Below are 23887 nucleotides of genomic sequence, written 5' to 3'. Positions count from 1 at the left end.
GTTCAGTTGCTTCAGTGCACTCTGGGTGATCCTTGTGAGCGGGTGCAGCATCACTGGAGCTCGATGCAGCCCCAGGGTCCTGTTGCTGGCAGCAGAAACCTTCCTGGAGCAAAGACACTGTGTTTAGTAGCCCCTGATACAACTACCTCATAACTCCTTTGTGGGAGCACTTCCTCTCCTGGCCTTTGGGAGCCACACAGCTGAGTTAGGGCCTGGAGGAGACCTTTGTCTGGGTGAGGGCTGAGTGGCTCCATGGAATGCTGACTCAGCATGGATTTGTCCCACCAGCCAGGCCATCACTAACCCACATGGGATTCCCCATAGCACTGTACTCTAGTAACTTCTAAGATGGAAAATCAGCAGGTACCTTCCTTCTGCCCCACAGGGGTGAACATAGAAGCTGTACAAGTCAGGCAGTGGGGTTCGTGTTCTCCTTGAAGGGCTTTTTGGTTAGGGAATGAAATTCAGGGCTGTAACCAAGCTGAAGGGAGCTGTTTCTGCTTGCTGTAACAGCACAGAAGGCTTAGGAGACTGTGGGCTGCCTGGGGTTGTGTTGGGTGATGGGGATGGGGTGGGTTTTGCTTTTTCAATGTCTTCATTAGCAAGTCTGGCACTGAATGCAGTGATGTTCTGCGAGGTGAATCTGGGTGCTTCAATATCTTGGCCTGAATAGAGGCATAAAAATAGAAACCTGCAGCAGTTCCCTGCTCCTGCTGATGCTTCCCTCGCAAGGATGGAGGCTGAATCACTGCACCCTGCTGTGAAAGCAGCTTGTGTTGCACCCTCACTGCTCCGCAGCCTCCCTCCTGCGGGCTCAGGTCTGGCTTTGGTGGCCAAAGGGTGGTTTCTAACAGGACACTCACTGGTGCACAGGGTCCTGGCTGAGTCATGCTCCCTCGATGCTTGTGGCACTGGGAGGTGTTTGTCCCATGCTCTCAGAACAAGGGGCAGCACCATTGCACTCGGCAATCCCCATGGAGGAGCAGGAAGAACTTGGGCATCCTCCACACAACCTTGGCAGCGACCTCCTGTATCTTCCTCAAGGTTGAAAACTGCCACGAGAGGGCAGGAGCTGATGCTGCTGTTCCTCATTTTGGTGGAAGGGGCTGCTAATGCCAGTTCCTAAAGATACAGGCCAGGGTGACATGGTCTGGTGTGAGGTGTCCCTGCCCATGGCAGGGGGTTGGAACTGGATGATCTTAAGGTCCTTTCCAACCCAAACCATTCTGTGATTCTCTGATTCTATATATCCAGCTGATTTTCCTTCTGGAAGGTTTGGTTCCTAAGCTGCTGTTTGATCCATGCCCTTGGCTGTCTCCTGGAGTGGTTCCTATGGTGGCAGCAGAACTCTCCCATGAAGGGAGCAGGCAGCTTTCACCAAAGCCCCTCCAGAGCAGAGAAGGGCTCCTTCCAAGTCCCCAGCTTCGTCTCACTCTGATGGCCTTGAAGCCTCATCCTGTGTCAGGACACAGGTACTGAATCAAGGCTTTTCCCCTCCCATTTGCATTAGGGGGTTAATCGGCAATGTCACTGCCTGGGAAAAGACTTCAACAGGAGCTGCAGCCCAGCTGAGAGCCCACACCACTGCCTGTGCCACAAGGGGTTGGGAGCTGCGGGTTTGAATCCAAGGGAGGAGGATTAATTGGGTGAGAGGAAATGGCTTTTACCCTCTGCTATAACAAGGCTGGGATTTGGCTGTTCTTGGAGTGTGTGCTCGTTTAACCTTTAACACTAACTGCAACCAACACTTACGGGTTGTAAATCCCTGCCTTATGATGTCCTTTTGGCAGCACCGAGTCGGGTGTCTCTTTACTCCTGTGTCGTGAGAGCAGGGATTCTCTGCAGGGTGAAACACTGCAGATGCTCCACCACACCTCAAACCAGAGTTTTCCAGCAGCTGATGGAGGCAGCAGCAAGGCTGTGTTGGGGAGAAGATGTTTATGGGGGTGGGTCAGCAGTTGCCTCTAGGAACAAAGGAGCAGCGTTGAGCTCAGGAAGCACTGGAAGCGTCACCCCTACGTGTGCCCTTGGGTAAGGAGCAAGCTGAGGAGCTCCTGCAGCAAAGCGTGAAGGCCTTGAGGAAGGTACGTGGGGTTCTTAACATGCTGGAGACACTGAGGAGTCAAAAAACCCCAACCAAACCCAGAGGCAATAGGTAAAGAGCCCCAATAACGCAGGTAGAGGTGTGGGATCTGCTTAGTCCCATATCTTGAACACTGTTCAGTGGAGTTCGGGATTGAAGTGGTTTAAACCCTTGCTTTTCACTGGTTTAACCTTTCTTCTGAGGGTCCCTGCAGTGTGATGGGGGCTGTGCAAACACACATGTGAGCTTTGATCAACCTCAATGGGGTAAGCAGCCAGTTTGAAACAGGATCCATGCAGATCAGTCACAGCAGGACACCAGAAAGCTGCATGTGGATAAGTTCACTGCATCCCTGTGGGCACAAGGCTTGGGCTTTGCCTGGGTTCGAGGGGTTCCTCATGAGCAGAATCTGTGCTGTGCAGCTTTGCTCTAATTGCAATGGGGGCAGGTAACTGGGAACCAAACTCTTTGAGCAGTAGCAGGTTTGATGTTTGTCTTTCAAACACTGGTATTTATCCTGCTACTGCGGAGAGCCGCTTCCCAAATGCCTTTGAAAAGGCAACAAAATTCCTTGCATCTGCTTCCAGCCAACAGGAAATGCTTCTTAGTTTGGATTCCAGCATGACTCAGTTCAGAGATTACAGCAGTTGCCAAAACAACTGGTGGAGGAGCTTACTGGAAGTGGAAAATCAACAAAAACAAGATGGGAAGAAAGAGCTGAAAAATCATCTGTGAATGTTTGGGAAGTATTTCTAAACAGTCTAAAGGATGCTAAGAATGCTCACAGCAAAATTACAGCGATCACATCTCAGAGCTTGTATTTATTCAATACATATTGAATACATTGCATTTATTCACTCAGCTATGAAGTAATCTCTCTCTACATTTGACAGTGTCCTGGCTCTGCAGTTCAATGCTGTGTGTTATCCCTTGTATTCTTACAGTCCCAAGGCCTTGGTCGGTCCCTTACAGGGTGGTTTTGTGTTAAGTCATTCTCGCAGTCACCTTTTGGTGTTTGCAGTCAAACACAAGAGGTTACATGGCCAAACTGAGGTAGGAAAATGAGGAAGTAATGAGTCATTTTACTGTAGCATCCACTTTTGTACCTGTAAGAACAGCAGATCTTGGATGACTGAGGACTTAGGAACATCCTGGCACAAACAGATAACAAGACCTAGCAGGGGCAAGACAAATACATTGAGACAACTGGGTTTATTCAGCTCAAAAGAAGAGCACTAACATCACCTCAGAGGAGCAGCTCTTCAGACCCAGGTGGCTCTGTGCCCTCATGCTACAGCACTGGAGCTCCTGTGATGCACTAGTAACAACCCACATAGGTCCAGTCCTGCTCTGAGGTTATGCCGTGGGAGGAAAGCCTGAGTACAGCACTTGGACATCACTATGCTGCTGCTTTAACTGCCCTCCTGATAAGCAAACCAGCCAAGGAAAGCCATGGTATGTTATCTGTGTAAGGTGATGGCTGAAGGAGCTACTGAAGAGAAGGTCCTTTCTGCTGCCTCCCTCCCTTCCTGTGCAGCACGATGCAGCTGGTACCCAATTTGGAGCTAAATCCTGCTCATGACCACACACAGCGCAACTTCCTTTGCGGAGCCTTCTCCAAAGCTTAGTTTTTAATCACTATCTGCACTTAAAATGTAATTTGTCCTACCAGAAGGTAGGATACATTTAACACCAGGGGCTCCTTAACACCTCTAAACTAAAACTGCTGCCCTTTTTAATTCCCTTGATGCAGAAATGAAGCCTGGAACTGGAAGAGGCAGCATCTTGCTCTAGATGCAAAGGCGCAGGTTGCTTCACTGCTAAATGTGGGGAAGGTTTGTGTCTGCAGTGCATGAAGTGCTTGCACAAACTCTAAAGGTCTATGTGGGATTATAAAGGGAACTGCTGCTGCTTCTGCAGAGGGAGGCACAAGGCAGAGAGGAGCCTGTGTGCATCTTACTGGACCAGTTCCACATTCCTCCCTTTTCGGAATGTGCAGCAGCTTCCATTTCCCATTTCTACCACAAAAAGCATCAGTAAAGAGCACTGGGTTTGTAATGCTGGTTGAAACACAGGAACACTGCTACAACTCTGAACTTTCCTATTCTTTATGTGTATAAAAAGTGTACAAAAGGCTGTTAAAAAGTATTTGTACAGGTCTTATTTTGAGCTAGTCTGATATTACATATAAAAAGGCTAAATAGTAGCTGATAACATTCATTTACATACCATTTCAACCTGTATCTTACTGAAAGGATGATCGTAATTGTTCCAAAGACTCACGGGCTTCTGTTTCTTTTGGAATACTGAAATTTTTCCTAATAATGATGACATTTTGATGTCTCCAATGAGATTTCTCAGTGTAGGCAGATGCTCATTTCCTTTTGCCACAACAAGCCCCAAAGCTCTGAACTCTTGTCAGCCTTTGAAGACTTCATGAGGCCCAGCTCAGTACATGTGCATCCCCTCTGTCAGAGGCCCCAGGGAAGGGTCCTGCATGTCGCTTGGGGTCACGTCGTAGCCCAGCTTCTTCATGTCCTTGGTCACTACGTTGAAGGAGATGGTCACAAAGCCTTGAGAGCGCACCCTGGTCACTAGGAGAGAGAAGAGGTGAATAAAACTGGTCAGGAGAGGGTTCTGGATAGATGTTGGCTGCCCACATCCCAACAGGAACAACCAGTCTTTTATCAGCACAAGGGGATGGCCAAGCTTTGGCCGGCTGTTGTGGATGGGCTGTAGTCAGGAGCTCGCAGGAACTCACCTTCCCTTCCTTCTCCCTGTGCCACCACTCTGGGGTCAGTAAATTCCGGACGTCTCCCTGTGAACCAGCTTGGAGAAGAGAATAGAAACGTCACTGGTGTTCAGGTCTGATACAGCCCGTTAAATGCATGTCAAAAACACAACGGGGGGCTTAAGGAGACTCCCAGCTTTTGTCTGCAGCAGGGTTTCGCAGAGTGATTCCCTTTATTGCTGATCAACTTCGATCAAAGGTAAGTTTTATCTCTCTAAGGAAAGAAATGAATCCAACTTCATACACATCTTAAATCCAGGTTATTTCCGGGCTAGATGGTATATTCCTACGGCAAAGATGGTTTTGAGACTGATTCAGCTCTTAATTACCCAGAACACCACCAAAGCTATGATACTTCAAACACGCAGCTACACTAACGTACACTCACCATAGCTACAGTGAGATGTAGGGCTGGACTGCAGCAAACCTCCTTAGCATCCAGTGGCAACTAAAATGCTGAGTAAAGTCTAAGCAGCACCTCTGCAAGTCACATCACTGACGTGAATGAACCCATGGGACACGGAGCTGCCACTGAGTGCAGGAGCTCACGTAGCAGCCTGCTCTGCTGACATGAGCTCTTTCTAAACCAACAGTGTCCAAATGAGAGATGAATAAATGGAGTCAGCATCACTGCTAACATAAGAGAGCTCTTCAAAGACTTAGACACCTAAAAGCATGGTTTGACCTATAAAACTCTGGTTAAGATCCAAATGTGCATCCACGTGTATGCCCCAGTGTATATCTTTGTGACCAAGAGCAGGGACTTAAAACAAAAGAGTCTTTAATTATTACCTTGTAAACTGCTGCAGCCTGGATGTGGACTCTGGAACAAACATAGGGATGGTTCTTGTATGCCTACAACAAACCCAAGGTGCACAGGACTTGAGAGATGAAACAAACAGCACTGGAAAGACTTCTCTTCATAAAGGTGCTGGAATTTCAGACTCATGAGATAACTGAACATCTCCCTCCCACAAGGAAAGGTTTGTTATATAGGAAGAGTGTATATATGTTTGTTATATAGGAGTGTTTGTTATATAGGAAGAGTGTATCTCTGGTACTGAAAGCTTAGCACACGCTGAGCGTGCTGATGGAGATGTATTGCATTCCATACTTGGGTTTTCCACATCCCAGTTGTGGCTTTACAGGATGACCAGAGATTATTTGATATCCTGCTAGCAAATCCCTGTTCTTTGTACCAAACAGGCAAGACCTGATAAGGAGATAGAGGAATGATCCCGAAACAAGCAGTACCTAAGGAAAACCCCTCTTTGTCTCTGTCTTGAAAGCCAGGTTCCAACCTCACCTTCCGGGGGTGAAGGGGACGTGAACAGCTCCATAACCTCTGACCACATCATGGCCAAAGAAGTCGGGTCCGTAGACGCTCACGACAATCTGGGGCCCTGCAAAGGAAGGGAACGTGAGGGGGGAGCTCAGGGCAGGAGCCGCGCCCCATGCCCGGCACTCACAGCCTGACGGGTTGGTGCTCTTGAAGGTGATGTCGATGGGGAAGTTCCAGACGAGGGTGGTGGGTGAGACGTCGCTCGTGGAGGTGATCTGGGAGATGCCCTCCTCCAGGCCCTGTGGGGAGCAGGTTAAAGGAGGTGATTCCACCCCCCCCGCAGCCCTGCGTGTGGTTCTGGTGACTTTAACACAAGGAGGACATGGAGCTGTTGGAGCAAGGCCGGAAGAGGGATATGGGTATGATTGGGGTTGGAGAACATATGGAGATAGGCTGAGAACATTGGGGCTGTTCAGCCTGGAGAAGAGAAGGCTGTGTGGAGACCTCAGAGCAGCCTTCCAGTGTCTGAAGGGGGGCTATAGGGATGCTGGGGAGGGACTCTTCATCAGGGACTGTAGTGACAGGACAAGGGGTAACGGGTTCAAACTGAAACAGGGAGATTTAGGTTGGATCTAAGGAAGAAGCTCTTCCCTGTGAGGGTGCTGAGGGGCTGGCACAGGGTGCCCAGAGAAGCTGTGGCTGCCCCATCCCTGGCAGTGTTCAAGGCCAGGTTGGACACAGGGGCTTGGAGCAAGCTGCTCTAGTGGAAGGGGTCCCTGCCCGTGGCAGGGGGTTGGAACTGGATGGGCTTTAAGGTCCCTTCCAACCCAGTCCATTCCCTGATTCCCCGTGGCATGCACGGGGGGGTTGCACCGACCCCATCACACCCATGGCGCGGGATGGGTTCGGGGGTGCACAACGCGTCCTTACCGCGGTGGGGACCCAGTCTTGGCCGTAGACGAAGCAGAACTTGCAGTAGAGGTCATCGAACCCCGGGAACTGCGGGGAGAGGAGGAGAGGCTGTGCCGGGGGAGCGGCAGGGCCCAGGGGCCGCTCCGGGCCCAGCGGGGCCGCCACCGCCGCCACCAGGAGCCAGCCCCGGGCTGTGTGAGGGGTCCCGGGGCTGTGGATGAGGGGTTACCGGACGCACCCGCCCGCTCTCGATCTGCCCGGTCACCGACACCAGGAACACGCTGGGGCTGCCCGCGGCCGCCATGTCCGCGCCGCGCCCCCGCTGTTGCCATGGGCACGGACGGCGCGGCGGAGGGGCCACGCTTCGCGGAGCGCCCAGGGCAGAACCCGCTTCTAAACGCCCTAAAACACGGCCGGATCGCCCCAAAACACGGATGAATCACCCTAAAACACGACTGAATCGCCCCCAAACGCGGGCAGACCCCGCTCCACATCCCCCGGGACCAGCAGCATCCTCCCAACGCCACCGGCAGCCCCAAACCCCCATAATCCGCCCCACCATGGGGTGTGAGGCTCCCCGGCCGCTCTCCCTTCCCATCACCTCGTGTTTTGATTTATTATAGTCTGATATTGACCCACATCAACCCAAATAAGCCCGGTTTGAAGCACAGACGGGGGACCGGGGCCCCAGCAGGCGCTAAGGACATGGCCACTAGGTGCTGCTGCCGGCCGGGCTCCGTTCGCTCCTGGGTGAGGAACCAGACCCAGAGAGCGTTTTCCAGGCAGGAAATCTTCGGGATCTTTGGGAATTGGAGCCTCTGCAGGGCCCCCTTGCGACCTGCACTGATGTGAGGGGAGGGAGAGGCCGGCTCCATCGCGAGGGTACCAACCGGCGGGTCATCCGCTCGCATCCTCTGCATCCCACACGATGCTCCCTCGTTGGGAGCGATCCCGGGCACTGCGCCGCTCCGTGTCTCGTCTCCCCGCTGCCGGAGCGGGTGCGTTGCTGCTTCGGCTCCTCTGCAGTGCCACGCAGTGATTTAGTCGCAGGTGTCTTTCCTTAAGGCAAAGGGACAGCCCAAGATGCCACCCCTTCGGCTGGAAGGGCTGGTGTGGGTTGTATTGGACAACCTTCCATAGCCCAATAGATGGACTCCGGGTCAGCGTTTCAATTGGATTGTTCAGGTTTTATTTTATTATATTCAGGAAATTTATTATTTTTAATTAATTGTTATTAATTGTCAATTATTAACCTTTAAACATTAGAATCAGGAGCAATTCCTTCCCCAAAGGGTGCTCAGGCATTGGAACAGGAGTCACCGTCCCTGCAAGTGTTCACACACCGTGGAGACGAGGCCCTCAGTGCCATGGGTTAGTGGTGGCCTTGGCAGTGCTGGGGTAAGGATTGGACTTGGTGATCTTAAAGCTCTTTCCCAACCTCATTGATTCCAAGATTCTATTCCACGATTCCATGATTCGAGTTTGGTTTTTCTCTGTTCACATTCAGCAAACCAATTTGGGCAGGAGAGGAACGGGGGAAGCAGGAGGGATGGGAGGGAATGGTTCAGATCTTACCCTTTCTCCCCATCCTTTCTGAGATACATCCGGGGAAACTTCCTCTGGGATAAAACCCATCAGGGCAAAACCAGACCCGTTCCCAGCGAGCTGCCTGGTGCTGTTTAGTTAAGACTTGACTTGGCCGCCAGGTATTGCAGAGCAAGCTTAGAGCCAGTGTAAGGTTCCTTCCTTCCCTAGGGATCTACGGCTGCTGGAGGAGTCAATCCCAGCACTGGGCAGCCTTCCCCTTGGCAGCAGGAAGGGTCATTGAGCAGTCGCCTGTACCTGGACTCTATCCCCTCCCAGCCATAACAGGAGCTTTTTCTTCCCTCCTTTCCATGCCGCTCTTGCTGTAATGGGCTGCATTTGTAATCTTTGTCCACGAATGAAATCCCAAGCAAGGAAGCATCTTTACCTGCTGGAAAACAGAATGATCCATCAGAGCCTTGATTCCCAAGCATAACGGAAGCTCACAGATCGTGGTGCTCCATGGGCGCTATTGAACGGTGCTGGCGTTCCTCTTGGCCATGTGAAACCGTCCCCTCTTCCCTCGGAATTGTCCTGTTCAGGTGAGATGTGAAGGGAGCGATGGGAATCCTCCCTGGGCTGGGGAGAAGGGCACAAACCTGCTCCTCACTGACCGAGCACCTCTTGCAGATGCTGTGCACCTCGGGGCCTGGTTCCAGAAGGACACTGACCTCCATCCGCAAGGCACATGGAACAGCAAAGGGAATTCTGTTTTCTTCACTCCCAGAAAGAGCCAGGGGTTGGGAAAACCCAAATTACTTAGAGCTCTGTCACTAAGAGCCTCTGAATCGAGCTGATGCATCTTGACCTGCCTTCCAGAGCCAGGCTGCCCTGCTGCCGGGGTGATGGGCTCCAGGAGTGGCTAGTGGTGCTAGCATCCTGCTCCCATAGGGATTGACTCCACACTCACCTGAGTGAGGAGGAGAGTGGATGGAGGCTGGCCTCGGCCTTGGAAAGGCTCCTCATGCTGCCTGTGAGGAAGCACTGGAAGTCTGGGAGTACCCAAGCAGCAGCTCCTTTGTCACCATCACCCTTTCAAGCAGGATTAGAACAACCCTGGGGCTGAGCCATTGCTTCCAACAGGCACTGGGGGAAGGTGGGGGAGATAGGAATGGGAACGCAGTGGCACAGCAGCAAGGTTTCTCTTTAATCCCAGTATTTACCTGGTAAATGGCCACTGAACCCATCTCATGGTGTCATTTGTCTGCAATGAATGAGTTGTATTCAGTCTGACTCATCCCTGCTTATCGTGGTGAGAGGCTGCAGAGCTTCCCTGCCCTTTGTCTTAATGCTTTTTGCTTCTGTTCTCACGGCTCTTCCCATCTCCTGCTCCAACCCAACAGCATGGAAGGAGGATGCTCCCATAGCATCGATGGTGCATCAGAGGAGGATATTCTTGGTGTAATTCTTGCTGAGTATACTCACATGGGAGTGAATGTATTCCTTCATGCATTACTCCATATATTACTCCATATATATATACATGGAGGTTTATTTTGGTGAGAAGGTATGTGGGTGAAGACGGATGGGATGAGCTGTTGTGTTCTGTGCCTGAATGCTGCGAGCCAGCCAGGAAGGGAGGCCTGGAGAAGAGAAGGCTCCTGAAGGGGAGACCTTAGGGCAGCTCCAGTGCCCAAAGGGGCTACAAGAGACCTGGAGAGGGGCTTGGGACAAGGGCCTGTAGTGACAGGACAAGGGAAATGGCTTTAACCTGCCAGAGGGGAGACTGAGCTGAGCTCTTAGGCAGAAGCTCTTCCCTGTGAGGGTGCTGAGGCGCTGGCACAGGGTGCCCGGAGAAGCTGTGGCTGCCCCATCCCTGGCAGTGTTCAAGGCCAGGTTGGACACAGGGGCTTGGAGCAAGCTGCTCCAGTGGAAGTGTGTTCCTTCTAGAGGAAGTGTTCCTCCTTTCCCCCTTTAGGAAGCTGAGATGGCCCCAGCCATTAATACAGAGCCACTTATCTAAAGCTGTATAGGGATAAAGGCCATTTAACCCTTCAACCTAAGAAAGCCTGTACAAATAGCAGGTTTTTATCGGTACCCATGTAACCTGTATGATGCTGCAGCTCTGACAGGTGATGACAGCACTGCGGATGCTGCACATTTGCTTGGGTGGGGGCTTTTTTAATGCTTTCTTCTTCCTTTCTCCCCAGCCTGACAAAGGCAATTCCAGATTGATGCCGTCTGAGATTTAACCTTGGACCAGAGAGCACCCAAAGCCTCTTCAGGTCACTTCGGGATGGTTTCCTTTGCCTCTTCCTCAACATGGTGAGTTCCAATCCGTGTTTCAGCCCTGCTCCTCTGGGCAAGCCCAGACCAGGGAACACGATGGAACCGTCATTAAAAATGCTAAGTAGAAATCAACCTGATTAAATAATAATGACTTGCATTATCATTGCATTGACGTGGTGCTTTGCGCTTCTGAGCTCAGGCACCACTTGCAGGCAGCCTGATGGAGACTGCTTCACATGAGAGAGAGTGGATATAATACCAGTATGTGCCCAGAAGGACATCGGGACAATCACATCCCCTGTTAGGAACCATCTCCTTTGTAAAGAGGGGAGTTGTTAAAACCAATTAATAGGAGCTCTGAGCAAACAGAGCAGGGAAGGGGTTTGTTATGCTGGGAATAATTCCTGCTGAAGCCAGGTTTCCTGCCAAAGGAAGAACAATCCCATTGGAGGCAGGATCCTCGGCTCTTAGGAGCTCTTTTTGGCAAAGTTGTGCCTTATTAGGCTAAAAAAAAGCCCAAATCAGAGCATTGAACCCCGAGCAGGAGTGTGAAGCACACGGGGGGGTTGCAAAAAGGCTTTCCCTGCTCATGGTTACAGTGTGTGGTGGCTTCAGGAGCACTGGGGTTGGGCTGCTCTGGGAATTGTCCCTTTCCTGCCGAGCACAGGGGCTCCCACAGGTAAAACATCAGGAATGGGCACGAGGGATGCTCCTTTCCCAGCAAAGCCAAGTAATTCCAGCGGTAATCAGTACAATGCAGCTTCCTCCTCTCCCCAGGGACACACCAGGCACCTCCAGGCAGGATTTAGCCCAGCACAGGGGGATTCACCTCCCCTCCTTCCCATTCTGCTGCTTAAACTGCATCGAAAGGCATTTGCCATCATCCCCAGAGCACCATTAATGATTGTTTTATGGTGCTTTCCTGGAATTCCTCCCTATCCCACCAAGACTCAATAGTTATTTACACTAATCCCAAATGACTCTTAATTACAGCGGTGCAGGTGCTTGGAGGCACGAAGCCACTCCAAATACAGAGGCTATTGCATGAGGGAAGGGAGTTGCTGTTGGAGCAGAGTGGGAGCATCAGCAGGAAGGGAACAGTGCGGATCCAGGATGCTTGGAAAAGAGGTTTCAGGGAATGCCAGGCTCTGGGGGGTGCAATGAGACCTTAGGGCTGGAGCAGGGCTCAGCCTCTGGCTATACCCTCGTACAAAGTGAGGCCACGCTTCCAGTTTATACAGTTTAATACATGTGAAACAAGATACATTTCCTTTTGAGTAATGGATGCATAAATAACAGAAGATATATGTGGATGCATAAATATGAGGCATGGAATGAACCAAACAAACCCCATTGCTTTCACTGCTTCAACAGTTACTGCTTTAACTGCTTCTTTCCCCCCTGTCTGTCTTCTCATCCAGCGCTGGTGGCGCGTCCTCGCGACAGGCTGGGTGCTGCTCTGATGGAACACGGTGAAGCTGCCCCACGGTGAAAGGTTGGGATGAGGGTGAGGAGAGGGCAGGATCGGAGGCTAAAAGAGAAAACCCAGCCCCCAAACTGTGAAATAAGAGAGAAGAAAGGGAGTTAAAGGAGACCTGGATTGCTCTGGAGGCTTCGCTGGCGACGGGAGGTGGATGCGGCCATGAGGGTGAGGAGGGATGCTGGACAGAAGTCGTTCTGCTGCGAGGAGGACAAAGCATTAGCTTCAATGCTCACAAAGAACATCACCTAAGACAGCGCTTTACACCTTTACATCCTGGAGCAATAACTTACTGTGAACTGCAGTAAACAAAATACATTTCTTAAATAAGTTACTATTTATTCATTTGGTGGGGTTTAGGTCTCTGTAAATTTAGCTTTTTCCTGGTTTTCCATAGGTTTTTTCCACAGGGAACCATGGCTGTGCACGTTAGTTCAGATTATTGCAACATTTCACCTGAATTTCAGTTCAAAAAAGGAAGAAAAAAGAAGCAACAGGACAGATGTACAGACGGGAATGAAGAACTCATTATTGCACTGGCTACAATTCAGTAGTGATTTGGTTTCTTTCTCTGTTATAAGGACAACTTCTAAAGTACAAAAGAACGTTTCAAGCATCACCTGTGCCACGAAGCTGGTGGGACGATGGTGGAGGGAAGGAGAGGAAGGAAATGGAGGTGAATGAAGAAAGAAGAGAAACCAGTTGGAAAACGAATGGCCGTAATCATTAGTTCCACATAAACCCCAAGGAAACACTACCCAGTTGCAGAGTCACATGTAATGCAAAACCCAGTATCGTTTCTCTATAAAAATATGTGCATTATGAAGAGAGAGTTTTTGTGGGTATATAGCTTCTTCTTTTTTTGGTCTTTTTTCCTTTTTTTTTTCCCCTTGTTTTGTATCTCACAAATACATTATTTCTATGTATATAAGTGCTGATATACAGACAATGTACAGCTCCCACCCGGGCCCTCCCGCCTCACGGGACATCTCTAAAAGGTGCCTTGTTAAAAGTTGAGCATCTTTAAAAAACCCCCCCCCAAAACCAACCAAACCCCTAAGAGAACCCCCCAAATCCCCACCACCACCTTGAACCCGAATCAATGTGATTGAGGCCACGGAGGCAACCTTCCCTTTAGAAAAGACCCCCCCAATCCATGTTGCACCCCCACCCAACACCCATCACCGTCTCTTCCAGCCATTTGTTTGGTTCCTTTTCCGCTGGTTTTCCTCTTTTTTTCCCCCTCTGTGTGTTATGTTTCGCAAACCTCCCCAGCGCTTAAGAACAAGTGACTGTGAGGAAGGAGAGAACCCGAGCGAGCAGCCACCGACCTACCGTGGCCGCTCCATCCCTTCGCTTTGGAACCCCACATTGGTGTCAAGCCCTTGCGACCCCCCCATTCCCCCCTCCCAGAAAGCTATACTGGGTCATCTATGTCTTCTTCTGTCGCAACAGTCACAGGGACCAAGTCCTGCTTCCGGAGGGGGCTCTTAGCAATGCCCAGGAGCTCTTTGCTTTTCTCAGCGTTGCTCCACTGAGTTTGTAAGTGATCCGGCTTTTTCAGCTCGGAAGTGGCAGCGTCCGCCCGGGAGTCCAGATCTGAGAGGTTGCTCAAGGAGCCGCCATCCAACTGCTCGAAGGAGAAGTTGGGAATGGTCAGATGCTCCCCACGGCACGGGGGCTGCCCCCGGCGCTCTGCTTTGGAAGCCACCTCCCCAGGCTGGCTCTCTGCGAGCTCCAGGGATTCTCTGTAAGCCGGGAACTCACAGGATGGGGTCCTTCTCCGCAGCATGCTGTTCTCAGAGGGTTTGGTGCGAGGGGCCGCGCCGCTGTCATCCTCCATGGGAGGATCTATAGAAATGCAGGGCGGGCTCATCTTCTTCTTCCTCCGGGCTCCGTGGATGTACTCAGACTCCATCTGGATGTGGGCAGGGGAGCGCTGCTTTTCCTCAGCAGGGTCCTCGAAGCTACAGTCCCCATCGCTGATGGAGGGGCAGATCTCGATGGAGTGCCGCCTTTGGTCGTCTGCCCAGCTGGGCTTGTTGAGGAAGCCCTTTGTGTCGATGCTGTAAAACTTCTTCAAGTCCTTCTCCTTGCTGCTGCCCCCGGCGAGGCTGCTTGTGCTGCAGTTCTTGAGGGACACAGGAGATGGGGCTGGGGAGATGAAGGGTGAAGTCGAGCGGCTCCCAGCATCCGAGTGCTCCCCTCCCCAGTCCTTGGCTGAGCTGTTGATGTGGCGAACCTCCTCGTCAGCCAGGTCTGAGGACTCGAAGAGGCAGCCCTCGGGGTTGGGGGGGCTGCTGCCAGGGCTGGGAATGCCGTGCTGGCCACAGCTGTGCTTCCGTGTGAGGGTGCCGGGGTGTCGGTGTGGGGAACACGGGGGGGAGCGTGGAGGGGTGCCCGGCAGGGAGGCAGTTGTGGGATGGAGGGGACTGGGGGTCAAGGTGCTCTGAGGCTGCTTTGCTGATGGGAGCGTCTCTCCAGGCTCTGGTTGCAGGCTCTCCTTGCGGTCTGGCGTCTGCCCATCCACGGAGTCTGTTTGAATGGTCTCCTGGAAGGTAAGGAGGGAAAGATGGGGTGAGAGCCTGGGGATCTGCTGAGTCAGGAGCACTTCCAGGGATGAAACATGGTCTGTGGCAGAACAGTTGGAGGGTCTAACGCACTGTGCATCACCCCACCCCTTCCCCATCGTGCCTGCCCCCATCAGATCCTCCCTGACCAGAGGCCGCAGGTTTGCTCACCAGCAGACCCAGAGCCTACATGTGCAGAGCTTGTATCTGCTGGGACTGTCTGCATGATTTTGGGCTTGCTCCAGCACCAAATCCTGAGTCAATGGAATCTGTCTGAAGTGAGAGGGTGTAGAGCTGACTGCACGCTTCTCACTGCACTGGTAAAGCTGAATGGGGCACCTTCTCTCTATGCTTTAGCTATTCTTTCATAGAACAGTACATCCACAAAGATGAAAGCAGGTAAAAAGGGCCTTGCCCTGTGTGTCACTTGTATATTAACATTTATGGCACCAGCAACATTTCGTTCTAAAAAGTGGAACGCTCCTCTCAGCTCCAATAAAAGAAACCCCAAAGGGGATTGGAAAGGAAGGGAAGGACCCAGGTGACTATGAAGTTTACCTCTGTAGGCTCTTGGCCTCTCACCTGTCTGCACAGCAGCTTGTTGAGAGTAGGAGATCGAGGTGTGATGTGTGGGGGAAGGATCTTCCAGTGGTTGGGGGAACGGACTGCCAGCTGCAGGGACTCCGTTGGCACTCTCAGAGAGGAGCATGTTCCTACGGGCTGGGAGCGGATGGAGGTGATGGACCCTGGGGAACAGAGAGCAGTCACCACCACTGGCATGGGGATGTGGAGGTCTGAGGCAGACAACAGGTAACAGGCATCTTCTCTTGCAGATACTGCAACACTCAGGGTAGACGGTGGCTACCAGGACAACATGGCAGCAAATAAAGGGCATATGAAACGCTTCCATTGCCACTTCCCTGGTAGCATGGATTTGGGTGGATTTGTGAAAGGATGTTGCCTATTTGGAGAACATGGATCAGGGAAGTCTGTGTCGGGATGCCTGGGTTGTTTTTGCAGTGCTGCCAGGGATGCTTACACTGCTCTGCCACATGGAGGCAAGAGCAGCCCTGCTCAGCACCACGGGAGCCTCCAGAGCTCCACTTACAGGTCTAACCTACAGCCTGGAGCAGCCAGCGGGCACCCTGCCACTGCCTTCTCCAGGAGCAGGCACCAGTGATGTACAGGGCAGTTTTCCAATTCATTACAGCCCAAACACTATCCCCACTCTCTATCCAGGTAGCAGCCCTTTGCTGAACGTGGTCTGATCAGCAGCATAGAGACCAAGTGCTTTGACAGTCCCTGAGCTCATGCCCCTGAAGGCTCCCGGTCCCCTGGCTGAGTGTAAAGGCAATCCCTCCTCCCCAGCCCCTCTGTGGTGCTGCTTTACTGCAGTTCTGCCTTGTTTGAAAGATCTTTTGCCTTGTTATTTTTGTTGGCTGCAGGATTTATTGTCCTCATTAGCTTGAAACCCAACGTCTGTTTCTACATTGCAGCTCCACGTTCAAAACACAGCTATCCATCACTTCAAGAGATCTCGCCCAGAGGTCGGGGAACTTGAACCTATGACAAAAAGCCATCCAGACAGATTGCAGTTGCTTTTCAGAAAGAGATTTGTTGTTGGGAAGGAAGAAAAGTTAGTGTTCCATCATTTTTCTTTTGCAGCTTTCCTCCAGATCACCACAGAAAGAGCAGAGCGATGAGCTTCCCACCCCACTTCTCCCTAAGTCTTTTGCCTGTGCTGTTCGTGTGCTAATCCAGGCTTTACAGAATGGTTTTTATGATGCAGAAAAACTTTGTCATAAAATCTGTCACAAACATGGTCATGAAATCAAACCCTTGTGCTCTGCTCCCTGTGCTTAGCTGGAATTCCCTTCTGTTGGAAGCCTTCCATCTAGATCTTGTATAGGAAATCCCAAACCCCTCTTAAACTGCAGAGTCAGAAACACAGAATATCTCTGGATTTGTGTATTTTCTCTTTTGGTTTTCTAGGCAATCAAGAAACTGCATCTAAGATCACAGGAACACAAGATCTGGTCATCTCCCAGTGTTTTCACTGTGTGCTCACTGAAGTATTGGAAGATCAGACAACTTAACTGACATTCACAAGTCCTTGAAAGCACAAATGCTAAGGTGAGTCTTCGTGTGCTCAGTTTTATCTGCATGTAACTTACGGGAGTGTGCCTTAAATCAGAGTCTGCTCAGCTCAGAAGCAGCACAGCTCTGGGTGATGCTGACTGGATGCAGTTAAATCCCTGCCATATCCCTTGCTCAAGTGCTCACAGAGAGAAAGTTGGGAAACATGGGCAAATTCCTGATGAGTTCTCCCCATCCCTGCCAACACCACAGCAGTTTTATACTGGTATAAATCCTGATTTACACTCACTACAGAGATGAAAACCATCCCCAGTACTGCAGCTGTGAAACTCAACCTCTGTTTTCTTTGCTTAGCAAAGAATGTGCAGGTGAAATAATACTAAATACTGAGCAGAGAACATTAACTGGTGTCCAGAGAGGTTGAACAAATACAGAGTTACTGCACCCAAGGAAACCAGAGCAGATCTTGCCAGCCCCACCGTGGTTTGCAAAGCCACTACTCATCTGTCCAAGAAGTTCTTGCATTTCAAACAACATTTCATCAAAGGAAACCAGGCTGGTGAGTTCTTGAGAGCCACTCAAGAAGCACATGGGCTTTTAGGGAGGCAGATATTTTCTTTCTTATTGATTTCCCCTTCAAACCAACTTGCACGACAAGAGATAGAAAGGTATTTGCAGGGTAATGTATTTGGGTAAATGGATACTCAAAGGCTCTGTGTAGCTCATGATTCTCTTGACTGCAGGGTCTCTCTTCCAGATTCATCATAAGGCCAGGCTGGGGAGGCACTGGAGAGTGGTTTCTAATCTTTACGGCTCCCAAAGAAACTCCTGCATCTCTGAGCTCAATGTACTGTGCTAAAAAGATACTGCTTTGAGACAGAAAACTGCCTGAAAACATAGCTGTAAAGGAGCTCTGTCAGGAAGTGACCCTGACTCTGGCTTTTATTCGTGTTGATTTTATTGATGTCAGGGCTGATCAGAAGAAATGTGCAGCTTGCACCCTTTTACTCAGCTAAATGCTTGTCCTCTACAACTGACATTGCTGGGGAGCCCCACTTCTCCCCAGCTAAAAACCTGAGCCACCAGCTTTCTCCTGGGAAAATGCAGGGACGTGATGAAAACATGACATTGAGCAGTTATGGTGATGGAATCACATGAAGGAAGCAAGCCCTGGCTCAGTATGGGTTGCTTACTCCCCATCTAACCACCACCTGTACCTGCTGCTGCACGGTTTCAGCTAGGAGGAGGAAGGGAAAGCATTATGGGCAGTACCTCTTTGGGATTTGCAGGGATATGTTTCCATCTCCACCTCGTGGAGGGGGAAGGGGGCTTTGGCTGGCATCACTGGCCGGAACATGTAGCTGTCATTGGGCAAGGAATGCATTCGGGAAACGGAGATCTTGCGGACAGTCAGCAGGTTCTGAGAGTCCTGGGGCCTCAGAGAGGCTGCGCTGCCCTGCAAAGCAAGGAGACAGGGAGAGGGGGTCATTCCTGGTGGTGAATTTACTTACAGCCATTTACTTCTCATCTGCTTTTTGGTTTAAAGCCTTGTGCAGATGTTCCTCTTGGCGTCCTAGAGAGAGGCTGCGGCCCTGGTGACTGCAACAGGATACCGAAGCTGTGCTGGCTCAATGGAGAGCTCAGGTTGCAGCTGGAGTAAAATGAGGCATCACTGACCCACCACTAAGTCAACTCTTGAATAGTGCAGAGCAAAAGTAAGGTTCGGGAAAATGGGGCCCGCTCTCTAAACACAGGAGAAAGCCAGCACTGTTCTGCTCCCATTTTCCCAGGGATGCTTTCAGCCCAGCCTGGGTGGTGATGCCCTTCTCCTCTAGGCTTCTCTGGAATAGATGGACAAAACTGGTCAGTCTTTGGCCATGCTGACAGAGGGTACCCAGAGCTGCTTGTGATGTGTGTAATATCTCCCCAAAACACACACAGAGGCAGACATTTAAACACACACTTTAACACCACTGCGAACCCCACGGCCTCTCTCCTACAACATGGGGCATCTTGGGCACCACACACCCCAGAAGAAGACAGCCACATGGCAGGAGGCAGAGGGAAGGAGAAGACATCATGGCAGCATGTATATGGAGCCTATACAGGGGTAGAAAACGGGTTTCTCTGTGTTTGCTCTCACTGTGAAATGGGTCTGGTTGGAAGTGCCTGGACAGAGCACTTCATAAACTTTAAACTTGACCCCTCACTGCTTCTCTGAGCTCTTGCCACTTCAGGCACCTTATATCAGATTTATCCTGGGCCCTTAGGAAGCTTCAGGGACTCAAATGATGTCTCTGCAGTGCTGATGGAGCAGCTGTGAGAGGTGGTGCCATGACATGGCCAAGTTTCGGGGGAGCAGGAGCCCTTGGAACAGGACCTGCAACGTGGCTCCAGGATTTTGATCCTGAACACATTCCCCTCACAATTGCTCGTGTTATCTAAAGTACAACTAATCACTCGGGTTTCCTTTAACGCCAGCTCCCAGTGACTGATTGAAAACATCTTCCCAGCTGCATGTCTTATATTAAAAGTATTTTGCTTTGCTCTCCTGGGCTGTTTTCCCTCTCTGCTACCAAAAGCTGGGCCTGAGATCCCTTGCTGGATAGTCTGGTGCTCACAGAAAGGTCTCCTTAGATCTGTTTTTTCCACACATTTCTGGCTTACAAATATCTTCCATCAGATCCCTAAAGAGAAACATCCCAAGATAAATTACTCAATGCTTTTACCCTGTTGAGCTTGGCTGAGGAGACAGCAGGGAGAGATCAGCAGCAGGTCTTTACAGGCAGCCTGAGGGTTTGGGAGGATCCCAGGCACCTGATAGAGATGTCCGAGGTGGGAGCCTATTCACTGTGGGATCCCTCTCAGGCCAAGTAGAAAGGCAATAAATTGACCGTAGTGTTTATGATCCATTTTCCTGCAGCAAAGCCTATTAGGAACTACATTCAAATAGTGAGTTCCCCATTGCTGTGTAACTAAATTTCTTTTTACTTGACTTAATAGAGTCTGATAGATTGTACAAAAATCTAATTTAATGTAATTTAATCTCAGTTTCCCCATTGATTTTGCAGTAGATTTATTTGTGATCATGGTGACAAAGCAATTTCATATTCACTTCTCATCACATGCTGCTGACAGGGAGGAGACAATTATCTTGTGCCCCTCCTTTCCCTCAACTTCTGATTGCCCTTTCTAGTGGACTAACAGAAACCAGAGAGCAGAAGTGTCGGGAATATCCCAGGAACCTCTAGGTTCTTGCTGAGGAGCTCTGACAATTTCCAGGCTCCAAGTCAGCCATGCCCTAGGCAGAGCACAAGCTACATGCTTGCACCAGTGCCAGACATGCCCTCCTAAGCTGCACATCATGATTGGCTTGAGTTTCCTCTAGAAATCCCAAAGTGGGATTAAAAAGACCCTGAGCAGTATATATCTGTGTCTGTGTGAAGGGAATTTATGCCATCCATGTCAGGGTTGCCAGCATTCCCTGGAGCTGCTGCCCATGCTAAAATGACAAGGACTGATGCATTGGAAGAGCAGGACAAGGACCTGTGGCAGTTATAGTTCTGAACTGAAAATTCACAACCTTTGAATGAACTGGAAAGGGCAAGAGATGGACTTTGAATTTGAACCCTCTACCAGAACAATGGTCAGGACAGTGTTAGCCCTGGAAAAGAGGTCTCAAGCAGCCTTTCTCCTCAGGTAGCCCTCCTAAAATGACTCAAGATGTGGAGGTGGTGGTGACATCTCTGCCATAGGGGACCCAGGAAAGCTGTCGTCCTCCCACGCTGCCCTGTCTCCTGCCTCTTTGGCTCTGTGTCACTTGGGGTCTTGCTGCCTGATGATCAGACCACAGTGGCTGGTGAGAAGTGTCCCCTCCTTACCCTGAGCACAAGAAGAGCAAATGCTTTGTGTGAACTCTTACCAGGGCCTGATGCTTCACCTGCAGCGCTGACTCTGACTTCGTGATCTCCTGACTTCTGTAGGGTGCCCTGCCCTCTGGGGCAACTGCACCTCTGCTCCCACTGGTGGCTGAGGTGGGTGCTCCTCTGGACATCTCCAACTCGATCTCAGCATCCATCTCAGCATCCTCCTTGGCCTCCTTGTTGCTCTCCTCCAAGTGCTTCATCAGCACTGCCACCACCACGTTGACTAGGACAAATTGTGCGATGAGGACGAAGGTGACAAAGTAGACAGGAGAGATAACAGGGAGGTAACTGAGGCAGTGCTTGTCTTCCCGAGTGCATTCCCGAAGAGTATCCTGCAACAGCGAGAGTAAGGTTAAGGGATTAATAAGTGCTGGGGCTCTGTTTGGGTTCCAAATACAGAAACATCAATATAACATCCCAGACACGATGGCTTGTGGGTGCAACTAAAATGGATAGAAGAAAATACGGACACCATGAATTACATCATCTACAAAACAGAGGGTGATGTTCCATCCCAAAGGTACACGGTTCCTCCTCTCAGCCACAAGAACTGGCATAATTTTCCTAAAGTATTAAATATATGTTAAAAAGCATTACATTTCAGGTTGGGTGAGACTTAGGGTAAATTATCACTTGAAATAAACCTGGATTTTAAATGGGGGAGTTTAATTTTGATGTTTTAATAGGAAATGTTTTTTGTTTTCACACAAGAGTTGCCTCAGCTTGTTTGAAATTTGTATTTATGTATCTATGGAGAGAATAAAGTACTCAGAAAGAGACTGCACAGACCTTCATGATCCCATTCCAGTTGTCCCCTGTAGACACCCTGAAGAGGGTGAGAAAGGCCATGCCAAAGTTGGTGAACGTTGCGTGCCGGCTCAGACCTTCACAGGGATTTTCTTCACTGCAGTCTGAAGGAGAGAGAAGCAGAAGCCCATCAGTGAAGCCATGTTTGCCAGTGCTTATTCAGAACAGGCCCAAACCTGGTGTTAAGACCCTGAGACATGTCATGAGGGCATCAGAGAGGACTGTTAACGGGTGATCTCATGATTACTGAGGAGATCATGTAACCAAATTCTTCTCAGTGGAGGCAGATGATATAATGGACAGCAACACTGTGGCTTAGGAGGTCCAGGTTGGACATTAGGAAGGTTGTTTTCACCTGGAAGACCCAACAGCCCTGGGACAGGTCACCAGAGAGGCAGGTGAGCTCTGCTCTTGGAAGTTTGCAAGATTTGGCTGGACAAAGCTACTCTGACCTACTACTGATGGGGCTTCAAGTGGGAGGCTGGGTGAGGGTCTCCAGAGGCCTCTTCCACCAACGTTTCTCTTGTCTTTACCCCAACAGGCAGAGCCAACACAAAGAGATCTAAAAGGAGGTGGAAACAAGCAGACTTGCTGAGCTGTCTCCACAAATACTGCTCTACAGTACCCTCTGTCTCTTGATTATGTCCTTGTCTTGATTAGTTTTTGCAGGGTGCATCTACCATGAGGGATATTTCACTGAGATAAAGTGAAGCAATTTGACATTTTCCCCTGGAGAATTAATATACTAATGAATGTAAATGGAACATATCCCTCTTTCCGTAGAACACAGATTCATTACACAGGCAGCAATGTCTCTTGCTAGGGCATTTCACCAGTAGCTATTTATTTCAGAGGCAAATAGGAAGGAAAACCAAAAGAGCAAACAAACCCAACAACCCCCAAATGACCAGTCTTGGGGGAGTAAGCACTGAAGGTTCTTACTTCTGTGGCTGACAGGGAGTAGCAGTGATCCACAAAAGGAAGTGGAAGTATTACCCAGTTAAATTGGGACGGGAAGCGCTGTGCTGACTGCCTGCAGCTTGCCCCAGACATGATCAGGGCTCTCCCAGTCTCTAACACATGTTGTGGTTACCTGGGGGCTGACACTAGCAAGGTGTGTGTGTGAAACCAGAAAGGATTCAGAGCAGCAGAAGGTGCTTCTGTGAACAAGACATTTTTCACCTCTGTGGCTGAACAAATACACACCTATATATCAAATACACACCTATATAACAAACATGCATCTATATATATACATATGTATATATATGGGTAATAAAGCCCCCACAGGATTTCATTTTGGGGTGGATGCAAAAGTAATTTTTTTTCCTGAATTTCTTGGAGACCGCAAAAATAGTTTGTCTTTAGTTGAAAGAAATATTCTGCTTTCAAGCACGTGTAATCTGAGCAGAGGGCTGGGCTCATAAAGGGGACTAATGACAGCTATAAAAGCATTGTGGAGGAAGGGCCCTTCTGATACTCTTGAAGGCCTAATTAGGATGCTAACATTGAGGAGGCAGACACATCTCCTTTCAACAGCATGTTTAAAGGCAGTGACTGCTTTGGCCTAACTAAGCTGGGCAAGGTAGGGCTACGGTGTTTCCTCTCTGACTCCACCAGATTCTGTTTTTAGTCTTGGACACATTCATGATCAGATCCATGGCATTCTCAAGCCAGAGGAATAAATGGTGCTGGACAATCAGGAACCAGTGGATGCTTCCTGATTTATGTAGAAAGGGGAAGGTGATGCTGAGAACAAAGGACAGACAAGACTTGGACAGCTGGAAGAGCAATGTTAGCCAAGTGCAGAAAACTAATGGAGTGTGGTGGAAGCTCTGAGAGATGTGTTTATGGTGGCATCTCTCCAGCACAAATCTGATCACCATCCAGCTTTGTAGACTCATGTTGTGCCATAAGTAGCAAACTTCCATCTTTGCAAATATACTCATGCTAGACAATTATATTTAAACAATAAATAGTTCCTCTACAGCCATAAATCTCTAAACGTGTGTGCATGTGCACATTAGACAGGTTCTGTATTACATCCTCATGTGTCATCTGCGACCTTGAGATCAAAAGAAAACTTTCATCTTCAGGCTGTGAGCTGTGAAGCTAAGGAAGGCCCA

At 50.0% G+C, this 23887-nt stretch overlaps 2 protein-coding genes across 2 annotated transcripts in view; both read right to left on the bottom strand.

The window, feature by feature from the left end:
• Positions 1–4531: 4531 nt before the first annotated feature.
• B9D1 (B9 domain containing 1) lies at positions 4532–7372 on the bottom strand (the record flags this gene model as incomplete). Its single annotated transcript, XM_080619479.1, has 7 exons — positions 4532–4677; positions 4845–4912; positions 5667–5729; positions 6181–6277; positions 6344–6455; positions 7087–7155; positions 7307–7372. 7 exons carry the CDS (start codon positions 7370–7372, stop codon positions 4532–4534), a joined length of 621 nt encoding a protein of 206 aa, XP_080475605.1.
• Positions 7373–13778: 6406 nt separating this feature from the next.
• CACNA1H (calcium voltage-gated channel subunit alpha1 H) overlaps positions 13779–23887 on the bottom strand; it is a gene marked incomplete at both ends in the record, with an annotated part of 234841 nt that continues 224732 nt past the window's right edge. Inside the window, 5 exons of the mRNA XM_080619099.1 lie at positions 13779–14912; positions 15514–15677; positions 18301–18484; positions 20951–21286; positions 21744–21865. Coding sequence (XP_080475225.1) covers positions 13779–14912; positions 15514–15677; positions 18301–18484; positions 20951–21286; positions 21744–21865 — 1940 coding nt within the window. The remainder of the gene's footprint in view (positions 14913–15513; positions 15678–18300; positions 18485–20950; positions 21287–21743; positions 21866–23887) is intronic.

The sequence above is a fragment of the Psittacula echo genome (assembly GCF_963264785.1).
Source record: "Psittacula echo genome assembly, chromosome: 5".
NCBI lineage: Eukaryota > Metazoa > Chordata > Aves > Psittaciformes > Psittacidae > Psittacula > Psittacula echo.
Note: the sequence above shows the minus strand (reverse complement) of the source record. Positions and strands in the feature narration are given on the sequence as shown.